The 15,421-nt window shown below is 48.1% G+C and overlaps 1 protein-coding gene across 1 annotated transcript in view; it reads left to right on the forward strand.

The window, feature by feature from the left end:
* The window catches only part of LOC123039408 (aminomethyltransferase, mitochondrial-like), a 17,318-nt gene extending 2,530 nt beyond the window's left edge, over positions 1-14,788 (forward strand). The window contains exons 2-4 of the mRNA XM_044462595.1: positions 1,080-1,096; positions 13,644-13,765; positions 14,114-14,788. Coding sequence (XP_044318530.1) covers positions 1,080-1,096; positions 13,644-13,765; positions 14,114-14,660 — 686 coding nt within the window. The 3' untranslated portion in view covers positions 14,661-14,788. The remainder of the gene's footprint in view (positions 1-1,079; positions 1,097-13,643; positions 13,766-14,113) is intronic.
* The last annotated feature ends 633 nt before the right edge of the window (positions 14,789-15,421 follow it).

Below are 15,421 nucleotides of genomic sequence, written 5' to 3' on the forward strand. Positions count from 1 at the left end.
CCGAAAGCCGCCGCCGACGTCGCTCGCAACCACCGTGGCCACCAGCCCTCCCTCGCCCATCCAGCGTGCTCGAGAGCTCCGTCACGACATCCTCGACCTCCCCACCAAGCCATGGAACTACGGACGCGCCACAACGCCGCCGGCATCGCCGTTTTCATCGCCGGCCGCCGTGGATCCCCATCATCGACTCGTCGCCGTCCGGCCTTCCCCGAGCCTGCTTCGGCGTCCGCTGCAACCGCCGTGAGCCACCGAACCTTTTCCCCCTCTCCGTTCCCTCTCTGGCACGCCGTAGCCACCTCACCCTGTCGCCCGACTGCGTCGCCGCCTGCACTCACCGCCGACACGACTCCGGCGACCATTTGGTCCGGGCGTCGTGTCCAACATGCTCGTTGCCTCGCGTAGCTGCTGTAGGTGCCACAAACGCGATACCACGGCCGCAGCAGCCCCGTAGCCAGAAACCACCGAACGCCGGCGCCGCCTCGAGCTCGTTTCTGGCGAGCTCCGGCCGTCCCCGCTGCTGCCGCAAGCCTCCCTGGATGCGGGCGAGCCCCAGCTCCCCGCGCGTGCACTCGGCCGGCCATTTGGTCGCCGGAGACGCAAACCCGAGGCTCGCCACCGCGGCTGGCCTCGCCGGCGTCAAGCCGCCGGTGGGGTTGACTACTTGACCCCGACGGGACCCTCCCCTGTGTCCATGACAGGTGGGGCCGGCCTGTTAAATGGGTTAGGATTAGTGTTAACTAAAATTAGTTAGACTAACAGCCACTGACAGTGGGCCCCGTAGTGGGTCAAAGCCCGGGTCAACGCGGGATTAGCCCCTGTGTCACTGACGTGTGGACCCCACACGTCAGGTTTGACCTGGACCGCCCGTTGACCTGCTGAGGTCAGCATGAGGTCATGCTAACGCCATAATTCATTTTCTGGAATTATTTTAATTCTAAATAATCAGAAAATTCCAGAAAATTATATAAACTTCTAAAATTCATAGAAAATTAACCGTAACTCCAAATTAAATAATTTATATATGAAAAATTATCAGAAAAATTCAAGGAATCCATCTGTACCATTTTCATGCATGTTAGAACAACTTATAGCTGCTGTTTAGCACAAATCAAATAAAGGGCATTTAAATAATCACATATGGAGTTTGAATTTGAATCTTGTATTCAAACCAACTTCATTTAATCTGTTGCTAGTTGCATTGGCTCAAAACACATTCATTTTGCCATGTCATGATCATGCATCATATTGTGCATTGCATTGATTGTGTTCCCTTCTGTGTTGCCGGTATTTGTCCCCTCTCGATAGACGTGATACCGATGATGTGATCGTTGACACTGATGAAGACTCAATGTTATCTTCAAAAGTGCCAGGCAAGCAAAACCCCCTTGTCCATTCCGATACAATCCTACTCTCTCGCTCCTGCTCTCTTTTACTGCATTAGGACAACAACGACATATTTGTTACTTGCTGCTGTAGTTGAACCCCTTTATCCTCTGCATGACCTGTCATTCCACAGTAATTAGATGAAACCCACTAACATGAGTAGGAGTTGTTTGAGCCCTGATGTGCCTACTCATTCATGCTTGTTTGTCATGCCTGCTACTGCTTAGAGTTGAGTCAGGTCTGATTCATCGGGGATGAATCAGAGGTGTGTGAACATGTCCTACTGTGTGTGAGCTAAGTGTGTGAACACGATTTGGTAAAGGTAGCGGTGAGAGGCCATGTAGGAGTACATGGTGGGTTGTCTCATTGCAGCCGTCCTCAGGAACTGAGTTCTGTGTTTGTGATCCATGATTCAGCTACTACCACGCATTGGGCCCGAAACCAATGGACCCTCTCGGCTTCTTGACCACCCTTGTCCTCTGTCCAGGAGTTGCAAGTAGTTTCTGGTGTTTGTAGTATGCTGGAGGCCGTGGACAGCGCTGACCGTAGGGGTGGGCTGTGATGCGGTAGGCACGTGGCCGGGTAAACCGGGCACCCGTTTGGTGTCACGGAACCCTGTACACATCGTTTGGGGCTGTGAGCGAAACTCCGGCCGGATCTCCTCATGGATGGAACCCGAATAGGCGATAAACCTGGACTAGAGACTTGAGTGTTTAGGCAGGCCGTGGCCGACACCCACGTTGGGCTTCCGCTTGAAGGTTGCCGAGTACATGTCGTGTAAACGGCGGTAAGTGGTGAGAGCGTGTGTGAAGAAGTACACCCCTGCAGGGTTAACCTAATCTATTCGAATAGCCGTGTCCACGGAAAAGGACCTCTGGGTTGCTTATATCAGTTCATAGACAAGTGAAAGTGGATACTCTAAAATACGCAAGATAAGCGTGAGTGCTATGGATGGCGTTCTCGTAGGGAGACGGGAGCGGATCCATAGTGGTGTATTGATATGGTGAATATGTGGACTCGTGTGCGCCACCTCAAAAAGTTACTCGCAGTCGTAGTTTAGGATAGCCACCGAGTCAAAGCTGGCTTGCTGCAGTCAAATTCCACCATCCCCTTTGTTGATAATGAGGCATATGTAGATAGATCTGATGTAAGTCTTGCTGGGTACATTTGTACTCACGTTTGCCTATTTTATGTTTTTGCAGAGAGACTTCGGTCTCGCTAGTAGTTTCACGTGGACTTCGACGTTTAGCTTGATACCTCAGCTACGATCTTGTGCCCTCGGCAGGATCTGGTAGATAGTCAGGCTTCTCAGCCTTTTTCATTTATAGATGTCTGTACTCAGACATGATAGCTTCCGCTTGTGCTTTGACTTGTATGCTCTGAGTGTTGGGTCATGAGACCCATGTTTGTAATATCTCGCTCCTCGGAGCCTATTGAATAAACTACTTGAGTCGTAGAGTCATTTTGTGATGCCATGTTGTATTGCACATATCGAGCATTTTGTGTGTATGTTATTGAGATGCTTGGTATGTGTGGGATCTGACCATCTAGTTGTTTATCTTTAGTAGCCTCTCTTACCGGGAAATGTCTCCCAGTGTTTCCACTGAGCCATGGTAGCTTGCTACTGCTTCGGAGCACTTAGGCTGGCCGGCATGTGTCCTTCTTCGTTCCTGTGTCTGTCCCTTCGGGGAAATGTCACGCGATGAATACCGGAGTCCTGTTAGCCCGCTACAGCCCGGTTTACCGGAGTCCTGCTAGCCCAGTGCTACAGCCTGGATTCACTCGCTGATGACCGACACGTTCGATGCTGGGTCATGGATGCCTGTCCCTGTAAGTCTGTGCCACTTTGGGTTTACGACTAGCCATGTCAGCCCGGGCTCCTTATCATATGGATGCTAGCGACACTGTCATATACGTGTGCCAAAAGGCGCAAACGGTCCCGGGCTAAGGTAAGGCGACACCCGTGGGAATACCGTGCGTGAGGCCGCAAAGTGATATGAGGTGTTACATGCTAGATTGATGTGGCATTGAGTCGGGGTCCTGACAGCGTTGGTATCAGAGCTTGACTGCCTGTAGGATTACCAAGCCAAACTGGTCGAAGTTGAGTCTAGAAATTCTTTAGTTATATAAGGGAATTGATTGTGGGATGGAACGTAAGGCTCTTTTTACTCCTTATACCTCATGACCTTCTGATCTGAGTCATCATCTTCTCTTCTACGGGGATTAAGAACTAGGCTATCTCTTCTTTCCATCAGGATCATGTGTTACTAATCCGTAGACTAATAGATTGTTGGACTTAAGCCTCGTTTCAGTTCCTAGTACTTCTGTATGTTAATTATTGATCTCGAGACCTTGATATTGTGCTTCTGAGTGGTTATGCCACCATTTTTGTGAATGTCTCAAATCTTTTCTGAGCATTTACAGCCGTTATGTTGTCCGAGTCATCCCAGGTTTCTAAATAGTCTGAAGCATTTGCAAAATCCCTTCCTCCCGTTCCGATGTTCCTTTGGGCCAGATTAACCACACTAATCGGCGAGTTGAGGTACTTTGTTACCTTGACATATATGTTGGAGTTACTATTATGGCCCTAGGTGTTTAGGGAGTTCCCTAGTAATCTAGCAATGTTTTGTGATCTCAGTGTGATGATTCTGGCCATCATTCTCGAAAGCATTCCGTGATGCTACTTAGTAATAGGTATTCTATCCCTGGGTTTTGAACCCGAGATTCACCCTACTTGCTTCATGTTGATAGTTTTGCTCATTCCTTTAGGTTATTAGTAACCTTCGCATTAGTCCTCGTTGTTCGTGGTATTCCTTTCTTCCAAATACTATGAACCGCTTATGGCAGATGTTCCTCGCTGATCGAAAGATCACAATCAGAGTGCTCTCGATGGGTTCTCGATTCTACATTGTGACTCTGCCAGTTCTACCTTTCTGCATGGGTCATCCGGAAGAAATATGTGGAATTCGTTCGACATGCTAAACCATGCATCCACAACTCAGAAAATCGCATGTTCCTTTGAGTTGTTCTCTTTAGTTGCATTCTGACCCTCGTCTATCAATTGATAGTCAAGAGTATGCGTGCGTTCGTTCTTCGATGCCTATGACTCTTGTGGTCTGTCAAGCCATACTATTCTGGAATGACTAGGAGAAACAAACTCCATTACCTCTTCCATATCTAGGATTGGGTCAAAGTAGTTGTGTTCCGCAGATCAAGTTACAATCCAGCTTCTGGTCTGCTCTACCCTGAAGTATTACCTTCTTTATGACAGGAATTTCATGAGAATTGCACCACCTTTTGTGAATTCTTGACATAGTGATACTTCTCGCCATCCTTTTTCATTCCTCGGTTCCGTGTTGATGCAACCGGAATACCGACAAATGAATTGTGATGTGTGAAATCAATACGCCTAGCAACCTCGTTGCTGGGTAGTTAAAGGACAATAATTTCATTCTTAGCGTGTTGGTTTTGAATCATCATTCTAAAGTTGATCATGCTACCTAGTCCATTCTCCTGGTTCACTCCTCGATCGATGAGTTAGGATTATTTCAAATCCTTGCTCTATTGATCATATCGTCTTGCCCTGAAAAGCAAGATTGTTCTCGAGCTTAGTAACATACCGGTGGTTCGTGATTTTCTGAATATCTTCTCAGAAGTATTACCGGGTTATTTCCTGACTGTTATGTTGGGCTTGTGATCAAGTTGGTTTCTTGTGAACCACCTTCTCTCCAAGAATCAGTGTTAGATATCCCTGAGCTAGTTAGTTAAGCTAAACAACAACTTGGAGGATTAGAAGATAAAAGCTTGCCTGACTTAGTTCGTTCCAAAGGGATATTCTTGTGTAGTGTGTGTTGAAGAAAGACGGAATCTTCATCGATTGGTCCCTGTGATCAGTTGCTGGACCTATTGTCTTATCAATCCTTTGATTTGAGTGTGGGCTATCGTCAAATCAAGTCAGTACCAACGATGCTCGTAATGTTGTCTTACTCGTGGTTGATCCCTCGAGCATACACCCCTACATCTTTGGTCTGACCAATGCTATCACTTGTTCACTTAACTATGGAATTCCTTTTAAAAGGAAACCCGGATGAATTGTTGTTGAGCCCATTGACAACATCCTTATTCCCTCCATGATTTTGTTGAACATTAAGTTAGTGTTGGAAACTTTTGAAAGCATTTCTTCATGCTAGTTCATGGAGCAAATGTTCGGATGTAAGAAGTGACTTCCTCCAGTCCATGTGCATTTGATGCAAGTTGCCGCCGTGGATTCGAGAAAGTCAATGTTGTTTCCTTTGGAATCATCCCAAGTCAGTCATGCATACGTGCGAAGTATTCTGTGGTCTGGAGATTTGCAACCTCCATTCTATATGTATATCCTAGCACACCAAGCCACTGATTGAGTTGTTCAAAGATAAAGGAGTCTGTCCAAGGTGAACTCTTTGGACTTCCACGCGTGGAGACTTCGAAGTCATTAATGATGGTTCCCCCTCCTGAACTCGGTAGTGTTTTATTATAAGACTACTTTGTGGTCATGCTTGTCTGGGACAGCGTGTTCACATGTTTGTAGCAGAACCAGCTCATGTTTTGGAGCTTGCTATCGTAGTTCATCTCCCGAGAATCCCGCAACGTCATCTCGTCGATTTGTGTTGCAAACTTTCATTTTTCTTCCTAGACTCGATGAGTCTGGAATATCCTGACACCAACCAGATCTGAATCTCAGGCAGATATGATGGTTTGGAACATTTCCCAAGAACTATAATATTTGTCCCTCGATAACCGGTAAAGTGGATGTCGTGGCCAGCACCACCCAGCCGAAGGACCTATTATTGTGGTATCTTGATTGAAGCAGTTGGCCACCTTCCCATAAGGACTTCGTAGGATTTACTTCCTAGTTGTGCCTTATGATTATTGTGTTCCCGATGTCCGACCTTTTACTTGATGTTCTAGTTATCAAACCATATCTATGAATGGGATACACTAGCACGTCAAGGAGAACATTAGAAGCGGAGTGCTAAATGTCTCTCAGTCGATCATCCAGATTTTGTTTCCTTGACCTCGCTAAGGTGAAATCTGAGAAAGTGTTATCTTCCTTTGCATCTGCATCCTCCATCACCATTCATCATGGTAGTAAGTTGTGTTACCGGACCCTTGACACGGATGTTGGTAAAACCTTGATGAATATGGAAATGCTCAAGTTCTTGAGAGCACGCACAAGCGCTACGTGTTATCATCGGCACTAGCTGGGATTGCCCCAGATTTCTTCGGTTATGCTATAACCACTCCAACAGTGAATTCACTCTCTATTGTTGGGTTCCTCCCCAGTTACCAGAATCATTCCCAGCAATTGCATTTTGTTCCTAGCTTGCACCGCCAATGTGACATTCTACCACGGATCTCTTCCATTTCCGGTGGTAAGCAAATTCATCCATTACGTTGTCTTCAACAAGGTAATCCACATCATCCAAGTTTGAGTATGCCATTCTACCGACCCCCGCCAATCGATTGCTGAGATTTGCCTTAGGCTGATATAGAGAGTCTCAATGATCTCTATATCAAAGGTAATTCTTTTTGCCACTTAAGGGGATAATCTACGATTCACCCTCCTCCAGGATGTTTCGTCGTGGTATCATGGCAATTCAACCCCTCGCTACGTCGACAATCGTTTACCACCTTCTTAAGTGTGGAATTATTGTCCACCTAGTGCACCTTCGTCATCCGTCTCCTTCCACCCCTCTGGATGTGTGCTTGTGTCTCAACCCGAGAGATGGTCCTATGTCTCGTTCCGTGAGTTGTTCGATCTTCGAGAAGATCGACCCTGCTAGAGTCCCGTTCTTTCCTCCATGTCATGTTGACAGGATTTCTCAAGGCAAGACTTCAAGACAATGATGGTGAATGAATCAACGTTCAACTGAAGTGCACCCTGGATCGTGAAGATTATACTAGTTGCGTTTACCCTTCACCTTACCCTACGCTTGAATCTCGAGACGAGATTCTTGTTTAGTGGGGGTGAGTTGTCACATCCCTAGCTGCTGGTAGTGCTCTAGCCTAGCTTCATGTTTGCATCATGTTTAAATTTTGCCTAAAATTGAAATGGGGATGTTCAAACCCTAGCATTAAATCAACTCAACTAGGGTGAATTAAAATCTTTTCAATAAACCCAAAAGGTTCCTAAGAAAAGTTCATGATTTCTGGTTAAGGTGGAAACCTCTGCCAAAAATGATGATTATATTCTTAGGTCATTTTTGGATTTTTGAATTAAATCATATTGTATTTGACTTTGGGCATTTAAATACTATAAATAATTTAAATGCTCAAATAAATGTTGGAAATTGATAAGGGTCACTGAAATAATTCAGAAAGTACCCATAATTATTTCCAGGATTTTATAAAATGATTTGATATTTTAAAACAAATCAAAAACAAATTGCAGAAATAGAAAAATATAAAACAGAATAGAAATAAAAGAGAGGAGAGAAACCTTACCTGGCGCTCACCTGGTAGCCCACCTGGCCCAGCAGCACGGCCCAGCCCGCCACCGCTACTCCCCTGTCGTCTTCCTCCTCGCCAGAAGGACGCGGACACCGCGACGCCGCCGTGCGCGCCACCTCCACCCCGCTCTGGCCACCTCCTGCTTCCTCCCCGAGCCCTCTGGTGACGCCACGCACTTCCCCTCGCCCCCTGCACCTTCCTTCTCTTCCCCTGAACCCCGTTCCCTCCTCTGCTTCCCTCCCTGCACGCGCCGAGCGGAGCCCGTCGCCACCGACGCCGTTCGCCGCGGCCACCATCCCCCTCTCACCACCCCGACGCCTCCCAGAGCTCCGCAGTGCCTCCCTCGACCTCCTCGACGTCTCACGCGACCAGAAGGGCCCCGAGCAGCCGCCATCGACATCATCCCCAAGCTTCGGCCCCGGCGCCGTTCTCCGTCGAATTCGGCCACTCCGGCGCGCCCCCGAGCCCACTGACCCTCCCTACAGCTCCGCGGTGAGCCTCTGTGCAGAACCCCTCTCTCTCCCCTCGTTTTTGCGAGCCCTAGGCCATAGTTCCGTCGAGACCGAGACCTCACCGGCGCCGGACTTGTCGCCGTCGTCGTTTTGGTTCGCCTCCGTCCAAACCGAGCACGCAGTCGTACTCAGAGCGCTCCCAGGAGCCCGTAGCGCCCACCAACCCCTCCTCCCATGCACCATAGCGCCGGTCCCGCGAACCCCCGAACTCCGGCCGCCGCCGAAGTCGACGCTGCGCTCGACTCAGGCCCCGTCTCACCCTCCCGATGCTACAAATGGATGCGCGCAAGTGCTAGCAAGCTAACGCCGCCACCAGCTCGTCCTCTTGTGCACCATAGCGCTAAGCCGCCCGAAACCGTAGCTCCGGCAGCCGCCAAAGAGCTCGCCGCCGGCAGCTCCGGCCACCCCAGCTCCTCCCACTTGCACTACCAGACGCGCGCGAGTCTGGGCTTCGCGTGGGTGGTCTCCGCCACCCGAATGGTCGCCGGAGCGGCGATCCCGAGCCCCTCCGCCGCGTTTGCTGTCGCCGGCGGCTAAACGCCGGCGCATTAGCCCAGTCGACCAGGGGGTTTGACCTCCCCTGGGTCAATGACATGTGGGCCCGGCCCTGGCTAATTCTAGTTTAGGATTAATTTAAAGTTAATCAATTCTGTTAATTAATCGTGACACTGACAGCAGGGCCCCACCTGCTAATTAAGTATAGATTAGTTTCTGTTTAGTTTTAAACTAATCCAGTGGCCCCACCCGTCAGCTTTGACCCTGCTGACGTGGCCTTTGACCCGGCCCCACCTGCCATTGACACTAAACAGCCCTGGGTCACTGACCAGTGGACCCCACTGGTCAGGTTTGACCTGGAGGCGCCCTGTTGACCTGCTGACGTCAAGGTGATGTCATGCTGACGCATTAAATGATTTTCTGGATTTAAAATAAATCAGAAAATCCAGAAAATTGTATAAACTTTAATAAATCATAGAAAATTAACCGTAACTCCAAATTAAATAATTTATATATGAAAAATTATCAGAAAAATTCAAGGAATCCATCTGTACCATTTTCATGCATGTTAGAACAACTTATAGATGCTGTTTAGCACAAATCATATAAATGGCATTTGAATAATCACATATGGAGTTTGAATTTGAATTTTATATTCAAACCAACTTCATTTAATCTGTTGCTAGTTGCATTAGCCCAAAACACATTCATTTTGCCATGTCATGATCATGCATCATGTTGTGCATTGCATTGATTGTGTTCCTTTCTGTGTTGCCGGTATTTGTCCCCTCTCGATAGACGTGATACCGATGATGTGATCGTTGACACTGATGAAGACCCACTGTTATCTTCAGAAGTGCCAGGCAAGCAAAACCCCCTTGTCCATTCCGATACAATCCTACTCTCTCGCTCCTGCTCTCTTTTACTGCATTAGGACAACAACGACATATTTGTTACTTGCTGCGGTAGCTGAACCCCTTTATCCTCTGCATGACCTGTCATTCCACAGTAATTAGATGAAACCCACTAGCATGAGTAGGAGTTGTTTGAGCCTTGATGTGCCTACTCATTCATGCTTGTTTGTCATGCCTGCTACTGCTTAGAGTTGAGTCAGGTCTGATTCATCGGGGATGAATCAGAGGTGTGTGAACATGTCCTACTGTGTGTGAGCTAAGTGTGTGAACACGATTTGGTAAAGGTAGCGGTGAGAGGCCATGTAGGAGTACATGGTGGGTTGTCTCATTGCAGCCGTCCTCAGGAACTGAGTTCTGTGTTTGTGATCCATGATTCAGCTACTACCACGCATTGGGCCCGAAACCAATGGACCCTCTCGGCTTCTTGACCACCCTTGTCCTCTGTCCAGGAGTTGCAAGTAGTTTCTGGTGTTTGTAGTATGCTGGAGGCCGTGGACAGCGCTGACCGTAGGGGTGGGCTGTGATGCGGTAGGCACGTGGCCGGGTAAACCGGGCACCCGTTTGGTGTCACGGAACCCTGTACACATCGTTTGGGGCTGTGAGCGAAACTCCGGCCGGATCTCCTCATGGATGGAACCCGAATAGGCGATAAACCTGGACTAGAGACTTGAGTGTTTAGGCAGGCCGTGGCCGACACCCACGTTGGGCTTCCGCTTGAAGGTTGCCGAGTACATGTCGTGTAAACGGCGGTAAGTGGTGAGAGCGTGTGTGAAGAAGTACACCCCTGCAGGGTTAACCTAATCTATTCGAATAGCCGTGTCCACGGAAAAGGACCTCTGGGTTGCTTATATCAGTTCATAGACAAGTGAAAGTGGATACTCTAAAATACGCAAGATAAGCGTGAGTGCTATGGATGGCGTTCTCGTAGGGAGACGGGAGCGGATCCATAGTGGTGTATTGATATGGTGAATATGTGGACTCGTGTGCGCCACCTCAAAAAGTTACTCGCAGTCGTAGTTTAGGATAGCCACCGAGTCAAAGCTGGCTTGCTGCAGTCAAACTCCACCATCCCCTTTGTTGATAATGAGGCATATGTAGATAGATCTGATGTAAGTCTTGCTGGGTACATTTGTACTCACGTTTGCCTATTTTATGTTTTTGCAGAGAGACTTCGGTCTCGCTAGTAGTTTCACGTGGACTTCGACGTTTAGCTTGATACCTCAGCTACGATCTTGTGCCCTCGGCAGGATCTGGTAGATAGTCAGGCTTCTCAGCCTTTTTCATTTATAGATGTCTGTACTCAGACATGATAGCTTCCGCTTGTGCTTTGACTTGTATGCTCTGAGTGTTGGGTCATGAGACCCATGTTTGTAATATCTCGCTCCTCGGAGCCTATTGAATAAACTACTTGAGTCGTAGAGTCATTTTGTGATGCCATGTTGTATTGCACATATCGAGCATTTTGTGTGTATGTTATTGAGATGCTTGGTATGTGTGGGATCTGACCATCTAGTTGTTTATCTTTAGTAGCCTCTCTTACCGGGAAATGTCTCCCAGTGTTTCCACTGAGCCATGGTAGCTTGCTACTGCTCCGGAGCACTTAGGCTGGCCGGCATGTGTCCTTCTTCGTTCCTGTGTCTGTCCCTTCGGGGAAATGTCACGCGATGAATACCGGAGTCCTGTTAGCCCGCTACAGCCCGGTTTACCGGAGTCCTGCTAGCCCAGTGCTACAGCCTGGATTCACTCGCTGATGACCGACACGTTCGATGCTGGGTCATGGATGCATGTCCCTGTAAGTCTGTGCCACTTTGGGTTTACGACTAGCCATGTCAGCCCGGGCTCCTTATCATATGGATGCTAGCGACACTGTCATATACGTGTGCCAAAAGGCGCAAACGGTCCCGGGCTAAGGTAAGGCGACACCCGTGGGAATACCGTGCGTGAGGCCGCAAAGTGATATGAGGTGTTACATGCTAGATCGATGTGGCATTGAGTCGGGGTCCTGACAAGCGGTGCTTCATATCACTCATTGATGGCGGTGGATCTCGGCGGCATTGGCGCTGTGGTGACTCGGTGTCCGATGCGCGGAGATGGACTCGCGCAGGAGGGTGACGCGGTCTGGCGTCGTGGTGGCGTCGACGGCAGCTAGACCGGGCAAGGTAGATGCAGCAGTATAGTTCTGAAGATGGATCGGTGGCAGGTGGCTGCGGCGGCCTCATACCCGATGGCTGCGGCGGCCTCATACCCGGCAGGCGTCCTAGTTGGGGAGTACGCCGGACCGGTGGGTGCCCCATACCCAGCAGGCGTCCTGGATGGGACCCCAGGTCTTTGATGGCAGGTTTGGCTACGAGGTCTGTTTAGTATTAGGCCCAGACTATCAGCATCCCTTCATTAATTGGATATGAGTAGCGATAGATGTTGCCTAGGCAGTGGCTTTAGTCTTACTGTTGTATTACTTTATAAGGTCTTGTGTGAACAATTAATAAAGTGGCTGCATGCATCGTAGAGATGCAGAGGCCGGGGGTCTTCCTCCATTTCTGAAGAAAAAAAATGTAATTGATTCCTGCAATGGGTTGAAGATTCCCAAGATTGGAATATATATATATATATATATATATATATGTGTGTGTGTGTGTGTGTATATATATATGTATATATATATATATATATAGGGAAAATCCATCCTACCACCCGGTGGTAGTTACCCCACATATCTTATATACTACCATATGGTACTATATATATACTATTTTATTATTTTAAATATGTTCATATATATATATATACTATATATATATACACATATATATATAGGATTAGGGAATGCAGTAGTACTTGGAGGAGCTACAAGGGTACTACCATAAATAAATGGCCCATTTCTGTCAGGAAAGATTTTGGGATGTACATTATGATGGAGTGTTGCTACATTGCCATTCGGTTGAGCTCATTGTTTGTGAAATTGAGTTTTAATGTGATTAGTTCAGAAGAACATTAAGCTTTATACTAGGGAAAAAGCATTAATAGTACCATTGATGATGTCAGTTTATCGTTTGTTGTTGATCTTGTATTGACTATGAGTTCAGCTAGTATGGCAGAATTTTCTTCTGAAATCTGAGGTAGTAGTTGAGCAGGTTTGCGTGTCTTTTTCTCGGTTGGTGGACTCTCGAGCTAAAGTTTCTCATGTAGTTTCACTTTGATGTAATCCAGTGGTTCCTAGATTGGATTGTGACAGCAGACATTTCTCCTAATAGAAAAGGCAGTTGCTCCTGGCAGTTTTCATCACAGGAAAAAAACTCCAAGGTCCTATGAAATTATGAAAGCAGTGCGTAACAAACCAATTCAAGTTTCAGCAAGAGGAGGATAAATGTTTGCACACCGATTCATAAAATAGAAATGTCCTTTACAATGTAGGATTTTTTTTCTAGATTGCGGGGGAAGTGATCTTTCTATTCTGAACTTCTTCCTTGGCACTATTTATGTGGTTTTGTCGAAGTAATAAATTTTCACTTTGATGGCAATTATGTATATTTGACACGTACTTCTCCTACCTGGAACCGGATCCTCTAACATCCTCAAGGGATGTCACATAAGCTACCGTAACTATGACATCCCTCCTTCACATCCATATAGTTAAGCCTAAAATGTTTATAATTAATTTGCAAATTACAAATCTACTGTAAATCTGCACAGGGTGTGCTACAGTAACATCCCTTCTTCGTTTTACACACGCATTTCTACTGTAGCTTTGTGACATCCCTGATGATGTTAGAGGATCCACTTCCCTCCTACATATGTACTATTTCCCGAATTTATAGGAAGACATTACTGTAACTCTGTTCCCTGACATGAGCAGGGTCCTCTTGCCGCACCAACTCTCCAGTTGCTGACAAAGGAAGATTTGAGCAAAATGTACTTCAGTGACTTCAAGATGATTGACATCAATGGATCTCTTTGCTTCCTCACCAGAACTGGGTATGATCCTTTTAATCCATTATTCCAATTTCCATATTATGACCCTGCTCCTTTCTTTAATACCGGTACAATTCCTTAAGAGCATCAGTACTAACTTTTTTACATTGACCAACCATCACTTGTCCATCATAATTCATAAATACTGAAATCTCTTTACTGTTCAAACTGGCATGCCAAAGTGGGTCTGTGGGATGTTATTTGGTGACTTTTTCTTAAACGCAATCGATGAGATGCCATATTATTTTAGCTTTTCAAATCTATAGTAAAGCTTCTTTTACCAGTCCTTTATGTGTCTATCCATTGATGATACCAAATTTGCTTCTGTCTCTGAAACATTTCTCATTTCAGTTACAACGGCGAAGATGGATTTGAAATCTCTGTTCCATCAGAGAACGCGGTCGCTCTCGCGAAGGCCCTCCTTGAGAAATCAGAAGGTAAGGTGAGGCTGACCGGCCTGGGCGCCCGAGACAGTCTCCGGCTGGAGGCCGGCCTCTGCCTGTACGGCAACGGCATGGAGCAGCACATCACGCCGGTGGAGGCCGGCCTCTCGTGGGCGATCGGCAAGCGGAGGAGGGCCGAGGGCGGCTTCCTGGGCGCGGAGGTGATCCTGAAGCAGCTCAAGGAAGGCCCCAAGATCCGGCGCGTGGGCATCTTCTCGCAGGGGCCGCCCCCGCGGAGCCACAGCGAGATCGTGAGCGGCACCGGGGAGAAGATCGGCGAGGTGACCAGCGGCGGGTTCAGCCCGTGCCTGAAGAAGAACATCGCCATGGGGTACGTGAAGAACGGCCTGCACAAGGCCGGGACGGAGTTCAAGGTGGTCGTCCGCGGCAAGCAGTATGACGCCGTCGTCACCAAGATGCCCTTCGTGCCCACCAAGTACTACAAGGCCCCTTAGGTTGTGTACAGCAGGAAAACAATGGATGGATGCTCCCTGGACTGCAAATTTTCTCTCGCGACTCTGCCCATGGCGGCCTGTTCATGGCGGGCTGCCGCAGCTGTAACCTCTGTCGTCAGGCTTCCTCTTACAGCTTGACATTTCCCCTCTACCCTTCTAATAATAATATGTGCCAGCGCGTTGTTTGCTATCCCAGATGTGATCATGTCATGTCTGCTGAGCCGCTGAGGCACAGGTCAATGAGACATACCACGGACGAGCTTTCGACCTGTGCCCCTTTTGAGATGTTATCATAAAAAGGTTAAGTGAACTACTCGTTTGTGGTAACCTTTCATCTATTCTGCTATTATCTAGGGGTCACTCTATACCTTAGTAAGGGCATCTGTGGCTGATCCCTAAAAAATAGAGGAGTAAACCGCCCTCACTACCGGAACAGGGCCATACCCCGACGGCCAGAACAATGCCGACGGCCCCCGTCGGCTTCTCCGGAGATATGCCGACAGCCTGGTTCTGGCCGTCGGCGTACAAAGGCCGTCGGGTTACGCAGAGATAAGCCGACGGCACCCGTCGGCATAGAACGGCCGTCGGCCTAGCTACATATACGCCGACAGCTCCCGTCGGCTTACGAAGGCCGTCGGCATACACGTGGGGCCCGGCCACCCCCTGGCAAACGGCGTCAGAGCTATGCCGACGGCCTAGACGGGGGGCCGTCGGCATAGGTCCGCAGGCCACGTCATTGATCCAGGCCGCACCATGCAGAG

This window comes from Triticum aestivum, chromosome 2B (assembly GCF_018294505.1).
Source record: "Triticum aestivum cultivar Chinese Spring chromosome 2B, IWGSC CS RefSeq v2.1, whole genome shotgun sequence".
Lineage (NCBI taxonomy): Eukaryota > Viridiplantae > Streptophyta > Magnoliopsida > Poales > Poaceae > Triticum > Triticum aestivum.